Below are 11,859 nucleotides of genomic sequence, written 5' to 3' on the forward strand. Positions count from 1 at the left end.
ATCAACATACACATAAAAATTGATTAAAAATTCTTCATCTTTGCAAGTACAACTTTTGACAACATATTATAGTGAATATATACAATGTCAGATATTTATCGATTATATTTTCCTTCTGTTCATTGATCACTTGACCATTACTCACAGCGCCACCAAGTGTTTACTGAGACCGTGATTGAGCAATCTCACAATATTTCCACAAAAGGACAGTCTTTAGAAAGGACACACAGCACAAGAATGTCTGGTAAGTCTTCAGTGGAATAAAAAATATGCATTAATTTTATTTGATGTTATAGATGTCAAGTAAATAAGTTTGAGATGGATTTTTACAAGACGGGTTGTCACCAGGGCAGGAAGAGAGAAGAAATGTAAACAAACAACTAACCAATAGGTCAAGTCGTGGGTTGATCTGTGTGTTTAGTGATGATAAAGCTGATTTCACATTTTATCTTTTCTCTTTTTATGCGACATTGTATTTTATTGATACAGTCTTCCGTTTCAATATTTTGACATCTTTCTTTCATTAGGAAAAGGTGGTTATCCAACACAGCCCCCCTATCCGACACAGCCATCTGGTGGGTACCCACAACAACAATACCACCAACAAATGATGCCACAAGGCTATGCCATGGGACCACAGCCATCAGCAGGTAAATGTTTTCTTCCTTTAAGACAGATACTTCGTTTTAGTCTCTGATCCCTGCTGTTCCTGTGGACTCGCTCTGATATTGAGAACCACCCTACTTTTTCTTCGCTGGATTTGTAAAATATTGAAACTGATGCTCTGGACTCATCAGGATAAAGAAAATTCTACGAAAATAACTGAAGCAAGTGTCACTTGAAAGTAAAAAAAAATATATAACGACCACACAAAACATATCAATAGCAGCAGACATTCTGTAATGTAAAAAGAAAGAGTTAATTTTCATTGGAGATTTATTTTCATTGACATTGTGAGTGCAATATATCCACGTACTTATCTGTCCTCAAAAAGATAAACAAATAACAGTTGACTAGGATTATATTGCTAGTGGTTTTTGTGAGCAAGGTTTTCCCATGAAATCCAAGTCGGAAAGAAAATGTATCTTTTTAAGAACTTGTTTTAATGACTTGTAAAACTAGTGTTATCATCAAAATATCTATCCTGTGGTCAGTTTTGGGTGGAAATGCTCCCAGCCAAACCATCTAAATAGAGCACATCAGGAAATCAGGAATTGAAAGGTCACTGGATCATAGTAATATGCCGGGTATTGAGTAAATACACAAGTGTATGCTGTACATTATGCTTTTTGCTTGGGTTACAATTTTATTACATCATTAAACTGCTTTGTGTTGATTTCATGATTTACACAAATATTTCATTCTGTAACACAAACTTGTTTTGATGCAATCAGGGCTGTACAAATGTTTATAAATTGATCAAGCTGGGTTTATAAAGAATTTTACATGGAAAATTGAATTGTCTGAAATCCATAAGAACAGAAGTAGTGATTTTGTAAAGTTTTCTTCAAAAACATCCCATGAAATCCTAACGTGTGCAGATTATCCCTTTAATTGGGTTAAAATCATGGTAAGATGGTAAGTCCAAGCAAATTTGACATTGAAGTCAACCTGATTGACTTCATCAGTCAGTTGATTCAATGCGAGGTATGCTTTTAAAGATTGAGATATTTAGACCTAAAAAACAACCTATGCATTGCCACTAATTCATATGGTTAAAAAAATCCAAACAAATGCAAAATACTTATATATATATATAGAGAGAGAGGGAGAGAGAGAGAGAATACATGGTCAGTGTCTTAAAATATAAGCTGTATTTTGGTTAAAATGAAAAAAGACAAAAGTGTATTCTATTTATCCTGCAAAATTGATTGAAAATCAAACTATTGAAACTTAAACAGTTTTGTTGTTCAATCTTTGCTCACCTGACATTGATGTTATGCTGAATTTTGCCTGATTATGGACGCCAAAATAATTGCTCCACATGGTACATAGTACCAGACCTCCTCGGGTATAACAGCAATTTTATGGATTTTCATAAATCAACATGTTTATTACAACAAGTAAGGTCGCTTATTTCAACAACTGTTTATATTTCTGAATGTTATATTTAAGTGAATTCAGAGAGTAATTCTGTTGAATTACTGCGCATGCAAAAATACAATTGTTTTCTGTTACACAGCAAAAATATATCTGGGAGGTCTATTCCAACAATGGCAGTGACAGTTGCAGGATAAATATATATATATATATGTATTTATATATGTATGTCAATTTGAATTTTTTTTTTTTTTTATAGTTTTTACTAATATGTGGTATATTGTTATAAGTTATTAAAAAAAACTAATTTTTTCCAGTGATGCAGCCTCCAGCCTATGCCTCTGCTCCACCTCCTCCGTACACACCTGTAGCCACAGTGAGTACCTACCAGTACTATGTAATCTAGAATATAAGTCCCTTCCCAGTACTAATCTCCTTTTGGAGATAACAAGATAGCAACATTCCACCAGTGTGTGTTACTCTCCATTTGGTGCTATATATCTTCATTTAGAAATATCAGCATCTTTGAAATATTCTGTTATAAATGTGTATTAGCTACAAATGTAGATGGATCCATTAAATGTCCGAGAAGTAAAATGTTTCTGGTTAAGACATAAAAATCAAAGTTTTCCATGATTAACAATATGTTCCCTCTGTCAGTGAGATTGAGGGGAGGATATTCTTCCATTCTACTATAGAAATATTTTTATGAAGTATGCTCAATAACAAAGGAAACCCTACCTATACATTATGCAATATTTCTAAAGAAGATATACTGGGTAATCATGCTTCAGTATTACAATCATTTAGATTAGCTATTAATGATAAGAATACAGACCTCTCTCATTTATTGTGTTGCCTACAGAGCTGGCGGATACTTAGGGATCAGTTTGTCCGTCGTCAGTTGGCGGTGGTGGTATCAGTCGTCCGTACGAAAGCTTTCCGGTAATGCTTTGCAGTATCAAAATGAAATTTGGCATATGGCTTCTTGTTGCAAGGGTACAGATTACGTTCGATTCCCAGCTGTCTGTGATCTTGGCTGAGTTATGTCCCTTTGAACTTGGAAAATTTCTCAGGAATATTGCTTTGCGCAGTTTTCCCTATATGCTTAAAGTTATAGAAATGAAATTTGGTATTACAACTTTATAGTTGATTGTTACACATCCAGTTCAATTTCTGGGTGACTGTGACACTTTATGCAGGCGACACATACAGTTCTGAGGAACTCTTGTATTGTTAGAACTATCAAATCAGTGTTACAGTTCTTCAGTGAAACTGTAATGTAATTATATGTTTCCTTGAAAAGTGATTTTGATGGTATGTAGACTGCAAAGAGTTTTTGTATGATCTTATACTCCTTCTGAAGTACATTTCTGCTATAAGAACATTTGATTTTCTAGTCTATATACTACCATGCCCCATTCCAAGGAAAGCCTTCATTATAAGAGTTTTCTTTTCTAAAAAGACAGTGGTACAATTATTTGGCTGTAAACTAAATACAGTAGTGTATTTCTTGTTAAATGTCTCAAAATCAAAGAAGTATGCAAAGGATGAAACCATCAAAAATGTGGTAAGTGGTAAGATCTTTTAATAGACCTATACCTATACAATTTTTATGCAAGATTTGGACAACTGATAGATGAATTTACCACACATGGTTTCAAGTGATCCTGGTTGATAAGGGTTATAGGGGATCATTTTGCTCCATATGAAGTTGATCATGTTTGCTCAATGGTTCCAATGTCGCTCACCTTTTTCTCTTTTGGGAGCATGACATTACTTACTTTGATTGACAAAGATTTACACAGCAGATACAGTCTGTTGCAAAAGATGTTTATCCTGGAATATCTGATCTTCTCCTTGATATATTGTCATAGTCTCATTGAATTTAGTTTGAATTTTCTATGTTCGTTTTCTACAGAACCCAATGCCACAGCACTATGGTGGGCAGGCCCCACCCCCAGCTGTATACTACCAACAACCTCAACAGACCGTAAATGTTGGTGCAACTTTTGACAATGGGTGTAGATTTGATGGAGTAGCTCAACCAAGAATCCCTGTAAGTATTTCTATTGAAATAGTCTGTTATTAACCATCTATTCCTGTATCCTACAGAAATATATCATTACCTAGAGTTTGAGCCCACATATAGATTTTGAAGCAATCTTCTGGCATGACATTTTTTTTCATAGTAAATATTAATTTTTTCTGGCCTTGAGTCTTACTCAAGGTCTATTAGATGCCAGTTTTATGTTTGTGGTACATTTGTTTTTACATTGTTCATTCCTGAATCAAAGATAATGGCCATGAACCAAGCCACTGTTGATTATTTTGTAAATATCTTTGTATACCAATATATATGTAATGGAGCCCACTATTGCAGTTAGTGTTTATAAATTGGGCCAGGGTTCACACCAGCTTTTGACATTTTTGTTCCATTTTTCCCCAAATTTTATTTTGTAACATCAATTTGTAAATTTCTATTTACAAATGTTGATAAGAAAGATTACATAGTTCACTACAGTAAACTTTTTTATGTTGATTGTTTATCTTTTTATTGATATTTATCATATAGAGTTTTTCATATCCTTAACTGGGTATCAAGGATAGATTAAACTAACATAGATTGTAATATGATTTATAAATGAAAGTATACCATATTTAGTTTATCAATTCTGTAATCATTGATGACCTATGTATTGATATTAACCAGGTGTAAGTTGTACTTCCTTGATATACTGATGAAATATGACGTATTGTTCTGATCAATATATTTCAGTAGTATAGACTGATGTCACCTATGTTGACAGATATACATTATTGTATTGATAATGATCTCCCATAATCAGTTGTATCTGTGATTTTCTGTTTCATTTGATTATCAGTAACAAAAACCATGTCTCATTTGAGAATACAATATTGATTACTGATATTGTCTAGGATTACATGGCAAGCTTTCTCAATGAATCAGAACACTGAGTACTTTGTCCATCTCTCCTTCCTTCCTTCCTTTCATCTGTCCTTCTGCAATCTTGTTCAGACTCATTCTCCTTCAATACTTGTCACTGGATCACTCTGAGCTATATTCTAACCTTTGATCTACATCAAAGAAAAAATTGTCTGGGTTATATTTCCAACATTGTTTGTCATTGGAATTTTATACTTGACCACAACCTAGACAGAAATAAAAACATGGGTAGATATTCAGAACTGTTTCAACTATCCCATACACCTTGTATTGACAAGTACATAATTCACCTAGCTGATACCTTAACAGGAATGGGCTCCCTGAAGGGACAAATTGATTCTTTATCTCCCTGAGGGTCATTACCTTCATAACTGAAAAGGATCTTTATTCACGGGAAATATTGTCGGCCTCCAGATTTAATGATAATATTTTGCAAAATGTGATAGACAAGACTGCTGGCGTGAACCCTGTGCCATTAAAGTTGATGGAATGTAGCTTATTCTTCTACCACCAGTGTAAGTATTTACGTTATATATTGCAAGCATTAGTTTCTTCATGGATTTGTGCTGCAATTGTATGGAATGACATACAGAGAAAATCCTGTTCTTTGAACCTAAACTATCCGAATATCCTCATGTACTGTTAATGAATATTGTATTGGTTTTAATCTTGTAATATTGGTGTTAAATCAGGAACTCAGATTTATTTATTACTTACCTCTTATAGAATGAAAGATCATTTCACAAGAAAATTTCAAAGATTTTACTATACAAACAATGCTTGATATTCACAATTTTATTAACTTTTTTTTCCAATACAGAGACAGAATACACATGATTAAACTGAAATATTCTGACAAGTTCTTGATCATTTGTTATATTCCAATACGTTATTTTGATGACATTTATTTATTTGTTTGTCTATATCATAATAGGATTGAATTAACATTTCTTCATAATTTATTTATTGATTCGGTCAGACCCCCCAACCCCCCCCCCCCCATCCCCCAACCCCCCCCCCAAAAAAAAAAAAAAATCAAAAGACTAAGTCCCATCGCAAAGGTAACAAAAACAAGCACTTATGATAAATTGTCTTTATTCATGACTTTTTATTGTTACACATCCTAATTTTCTTTCAACAATGAATTGCAGCCACCTCCCCCTGGTTACCTCCCTAATCAGGCACAGATGGCTGCAGCCCAAGGTCATGCAGTAAGAGGAACTACACGTGGATATAGAGAGTGTGACGGGGGCTTCACCTGGTAGAGTGCATGTGATGAGGACATCACCTGGTAGAGAACTAAGATAAAGCAAGTGTGATGAGGGCTTCACCTGGTAGGAAAGTGGAGATTTATCAGAATCCTCGACAATTGTTTATGAAGTATGAGGACCAAGGAGAAGGGAATACCTAAAAAACATTAGTAAATACAATTAATAGGAAATGTGTGTGCTAGATTTTCTTTTACATCTGAACCCAAAAATGTTTTGTAATTTAATAACAACATTAAATGTACATGTGAGTGCAGTGAATTTTAATGTTTTGATCATAATTTCTGTCAATCTAAAGGGAGATAACTTTTCGTTCTTACCCAAAATTGGCCCCCAGTTTACCAGTTAGTATTAAGAATATGAGAGAAAAGTTGTGATCAATGGATTTGACCCCCCCCCCCCCTTTTTTTTTTATACTTTTACACAGATATCAATTATCTCTAAAGAAACAGAAAATTATTGTCAGAATATTTTGTCAATGAATTGTGTATGAAAATGATTTTGTTCAAATTTGAGAACCCCTGCCTTCATTCCAAATCACTAGAATCAAATGTATCAGATTACTTCAGAATAAAATGTATTGAGGATTTATAACACAATAAAAATCAATATAAAATGTAAAAACTTCATTGTGATATTTCTTATCTAATTGTAATGTTCCCTTTTCACAGAATTTGGTACTAATGAAGGAGGTGTATTTTACCTCTGGGTTATTAAATGTTTAAATGATAGACTGTTTATAGATATTAATATGGCACATTACTACCCAATATTTAAAGCCTTTTCATCTTGAAATGGAATTAAGATTTCAGAATTATTGATAAATTTTGTACTTCAGACAAGCAATGAAGGAGTAAAAATGACAGGTACTTTTGATTGACAATTCATAACATTTGCATGATATGTTTTAAGGATTTGGATAATGCAGCCACATTTGCTCTACCTACAGTTATCTGTGATATATATACCAAATGGCATGAATTTCCCAATCTGCTGTCAGGAATGGCTTGCTTTTGCAAATACAATGTATCTAAAACAGAGGACCATATTAAACTGATTTCATTTCAAATAATTGATTGAGATACATGAAACATAGTTAAAATACTCATATTTCAAATATTTCATTGTGTCGATAATGGATTTTATGTATAAAACATTATAAAGAAATCTTTGTGTATTAAACCTCAATCCTTTAAAGAATTCCATTACAATTAGCATAGTCTCTGGCATTGTTAATTTTGCTTGGACTGTTGCGATGTTTCAGGGCAAAGTAAATGGCAAAACTCTTAACAATTTGAGCTAGCCGTTGAAGATGATTGGCTGACAATTTTCCTTTCCTTTCTTTCTGTTATTTTTTGCAGTAGATAACCAGTGATCTAGGTTAGTGATTACTTGTATTTTTCCTCTCAAAACATGAAATTTATCATAAACTGTACATTCAATCATAATTCCAACATTTCTGAGGATGGGAGATCATGAAAGTTATAATTTATAATGATTTTTAATTAAATCATGCAATTTTAAGTTGCTTTGGAATTTATTGTTTCATATTTATACCTGTTGATAAATAATAAATTTGTTTTTTTAAAGACAGTCTAGACCTGATTTTGTTATTATTTTACATTATACTTCATGGCCTGTGATTAGAATGATGAGTTATGTTCTCTGTCAAAATGACACTAGATACATAGTGGAGAGAGTTCTTGTCTGCAGACTTAAATCCTGCTGTAACACATTTATGTGTTTGCTGTTGTTGATTAACAAATTTTATTTGAAAAATGAGATGAAAATGCCATCAATCAGGCTTGTTTTATTTCAGACCACTATTTCTTTGCTAAAATAGGTGATACGGAGGCCATGTAATAATCATGGAAGGTTTGTTCTTGTTACATTGAATTATAAACACAAAGAGAAATGTACCAAGGTTGTTTGAAAATTAGTCTAAATTAAGAAAGAAGAAAAATCCTTCCAGGAAAGCCATCTAAATGGACTTTGTACGTATTGGATTGGTCAGTCAGAAAGAGTTAAAAATATCTCGGGTCATCAGAGGTAAGAATAAAAGAATGAAATGATGGTTGTCAAGACAATGAAATTTTCATTTAATGCAAAGTAGTTTCAAAGTTGGTATGATGAACTTGTAAGGTGATTATGTCTTGGCCAGTTGCTGTATTGTATTCCCATAATCTATTCACAAATATCTGTTGAACTAGCGTGAAATGTGGTCTTTCTCTTGTTATTTTATTTTTAACTTCAAAAGAAAAAGCATCTTCTGAACAGACAAGTGTTTCTCCTTAATTGCAGCCACCTCCCCCGGGCTACCTCCCCAACCGAGCACAGCAGGCCACGTTCCAGGGCCAGGCAGTACAGGGAACTCAGCGCAGGTATAGAGAATTTGATGATGACTTTACCTTGTAGACAACGGAAGGACATTACCAAACATCAAAATCTTACCATAAATGTTTTATGGTTTCTGTTTTTTTTTTTTCACAAGAAAAGTCCCAGTCATGCAAGTTTAAATAATCATAGTTTTCATTGTATTGTATGGCATTCCTGAAGGTATATCTAGAAAGAATTTTTTCGAAGATTGATTAAAAAAATGAAACATGCAAAAATCTCTCACAAAGCCATAAATTTAAAGAAACTGATAATTACAGACGGTTTATTTTTTCTTCAGTGGTATTTGAAAGAAGTTTGATTCTTTTATAAGCCCACCATCTGATGATGGTAGGCTATACAAATCGCCCTGTATCTGTGGTCCGTCCATCCATTGTTCGGTCGTCCATTCGTCAACTATTTTAGAAATCACTATTTCTTGAGAATACTGGATGGATTTTTCCCAAATTTCATGTGTCGGTGCCCTTTGGTCTCTTCTTGTGCCCTTTTGATTTTGGGACTGATCAGAAAAAACAAAATGGCTTTCAGGTGACCATCTTGGATTTGGCAAGTAAAGATTATCATTGTGATTTTTGCTAAGGAATGTTCCAATATCTTACCATTAAAAGTAAAAACAGAGAAGAGAAAAGAAGAGATAAGATCCAACATTCAAAGAGCAAATAAAGATCACACAATGGTTGGTGCCAAGATCCCTCTCGGATCTCTTGTATTATGTGGATAGTTCAGTTTTCATAGAATGGTAGGATTTGCAGATGTTATGGTAATTTTGACTACAATCTGTGATAAATCATCAGCATTATTATCATGTTAAACCAGCATCAGAAACCATTCTTTTTTGTAGACATTTTATATTGTAAACAACTTGATGTCAGATATTAATGATTTTATTTTTTGTAAGAAGTCTATTTCCTAATGAATTTCCATTATGTAGCTACTTACTTACCTCATGCACACATATCAAATAGAGGGCACTAAATATATATTCGGAATTTTTAATTCCCTCACAGCTGAAGCATGTGAACCATAATTTCATTTTATTTCTTTTCATATTGCTACTCGGATATTTTGTTTTTTTATTTGTTTAACAAATGTTAATTTTGGTAGGGAGTATCTCACAGATACTCCTAATGCCAAATATTTTCCTTGAATTGTAAAATAGATGCCTAGGCTATACTGCTCAGTAACACTATGATGTCAGAAAATCAGAATTTTCCTTTTGTGTGTGAATAAGTTTATGGGTATTGCCAAAATGTCTGTGTCCAGAGAATTAGAAAAAAATATGTATTTATGAGCAAAGGAACATTTTAGGTTCTGGTTGTGTAATTTCTTGAAATAACTTGAATTTGTGAAGAAGGTGGTAGTTATACCAACATGTGAAAATTGAATAATTTCATAGGTCCTGCATTTTGTACACAAGAAAAAGTGCATATCCAATTTCTATAGAATTTATACAAGATATTCATACAATGTTCATTTTAATCAAGTCATGACAACTAGTAGCAGACAGTCTGTTGGCACAATTTTTAGATATCTCATTTTTGTATGATTTAATTGTAGTGCAGTATATCTGTTTGAGTCTGTTTCTTTTTGTTTATTTGTGATAACAATCTCCATTTTGTGTCATAATTTACAATCAGATATGTAGATTTGTTGTTCATCTTAAGCTGTTGAATTAATGTTTAAATTGTTTTTAAGTTCCTTTAAAAGTAAATTTTACAATATACATTCAATCCAAATTTCTTTCAATGTTTATTTTTAGAATGTATAAACTTGTAACTTATACTTTGTAGTGTAAATGTTGTTCCTAATAAGTTTTGAAAAAATTATTTCTGTTTTCATTCCTTGTTTTCATGAATAAAACTTACTGAAAAGACATACATTGTGTGGTATCTTAATTCCTTTCCTTACGTTAAAAAAGAGAAATTCAGATTGAAGGTGCTGCTTTCATCCTCATACGTCCATAAACAATTTAATATTGTCGACTACTTCTCAAAACCTCCTGAACTGATTTCAATGAAATTTTGAAGAAACTTTCCCTGGCATAAGATGAAACAAAATATTGAATTATATGGTCCCCACACCATGGGGGCCTGAGGACCACGGCCAAAAGTGTTAAATTTACTCAAATTTCAAAAATCTTTTTCTCAACACCAAGATAAGGTATAATCAAATCCTCTTCATGGTTGGAAGCATCTTAAGGTGGTTTACAAAAATTGTGAATTTCATGGCCCTAAGTCTCACATTTCTCTGTGGAAACGGGGTAAAGTTTATTATAGTTTATATAGGATTTTTGAGCATAATCTGTTTAATTTCCATACAAAATATTTCAAACTTGGTTAGGATTGTGAGTGAAGGATGATGGTTTGATGACATGCCCATATTGATCCTGGTTTACCCACAGAGACTGATGGGTATGGCCAGAAGGGGTCAAAGTGACTGAAATTTCAAAAATCTTCCTTTCAACACCAAGATTTGGTCAAATCAAATGCTTTTCTTGGATGGAATTGTCTTAAGGTGCTTTAATTACCAAAATGGCTCTCTCATGTCTTCCTGGAGAGGAGATTAACTTAACTTTAATTTTTACAGAAAAATTGCATTTTGAGTGTATCGTTGTTTATTTCCCACTGGAAATAATTTTGTAAGAATCTTCTTCCTCATTTTTTTTCATCAATTTATCGGAAACTTGACGACTTTATAACCATTACATAAAATGTGGTGTCCTCACTGGCATTGTGGTTTTACAATTTTGGAAAGAGTTATTGCCCTTTGTGTGTGGAACAACTTCAGACAGTTTCTGTGAGCTTGGTAGGATTGAAAACCATTACAGTATTTCAAAACAGTTATTGCCCCTTGTTCTTTTCAGCATTCTAATCTTGTCCAGAAATTTCCGCCAGGTTTCCACCCATCTCTTTAAAACCTGATATGCTTTAATTGAACATTAATGTAGATAGATGTGGCTGCATTTTTTCTCTTAAAACTTTGATTTATTATTACCATTTCCATATATCTATGTTTTTCGTTACAATAAACTCTGAATATTTCTTTGGCATGGAACGGGCGTGCCGTCCGGCAGTACTCGTGTTATGTTTGTTCATAAAATAAAGCTGATGGAACTTCAGAATAATTTGGACTACTCTCCACAAGAAAAAATGGTAGATCGCATTATATGTAGTCCCTGATACCCCAGTA

The 11,859-nt window shown here is 33.1% G+C and overlaps 1 protein-coding gene across 2 annotated transcripts; it reads left to right on the forward strand.

The window, feature by feature from the left end:
- Positions 1-163: 163 nt before the first annotated feature.
- Positions 164-10,393, forward strand: LOC132555589 (DAZ-associated protein 2-like). Of its 2 annotated transcripts, XR_009554448.1 has the most exons (6): positions 164-244; positions 528-650; positions 2,358-2,416; positions 3,962-4,099; positions 6,160-6,428; positions 8,578-10,393. XR_009554448.1 is itself a non-coding variant. In XM_060219933.1 (5 exons), the coding sequence occupies exons 1-5, from the start codon at positions 238-240 to the stop codon at positions 6,271-6,273; spliced, it is 441 nt and encodes a 146-aa protein (XP_060075916.1). In that variant the 5' UTR covers positions 164-237; the 3' UTR covers positions 6,274-7,869. The 2 variants fall into 2 exon arrangements, 1 of the variants encoding a protein (XP_060075916.1); XM_060219933.1 differs by lacking the exon at positions 8,578-10,393 and having other exon boundaries at positions 6,160-7,869.
- The last annotated feature ends 1,466 nt before the right edge of the window (positions 10,394-11,859 follow it).

This window comes from Ylistrum balloti, unplaced genomic scaffold, assembly GCF_031769215.1.
Source record: "Ylistrum balloti isolate Yb309-2 unplaced genomic scaffold, AGI_CSIRO_Ybal_v1 Utg370508, whole genome shotgun sequence".
Classification (NCBI taxonomy): Eukaryota; Metazoa; Mollusca; class Bivalvia; order Pectinida; family Pectinidae; genus Ylistrum; species Ylistrum balloti.

What these genes read in the sequence shown, in the direction of transcription:
- LOC132555589 (XM_060219933.1), top strand. An exon ending in GGGACCACAGCCATCAGCAG is followed by an intron (nt 651 to 2,357) that starts GTAAATGTTTTC and finishes AATTTTTTCCAG; the next exon opens with TGATGCAGCCTCCAGCCTAT. An exon ending in CGTACACACCTGTAGCCACA is followed by an intron (nt 2,417 to 3,961) that starts GTGAGTACCTAC and finishes CGTTTTCTACAG; the next exon opens with AACCCAATGCCACAGCACTA.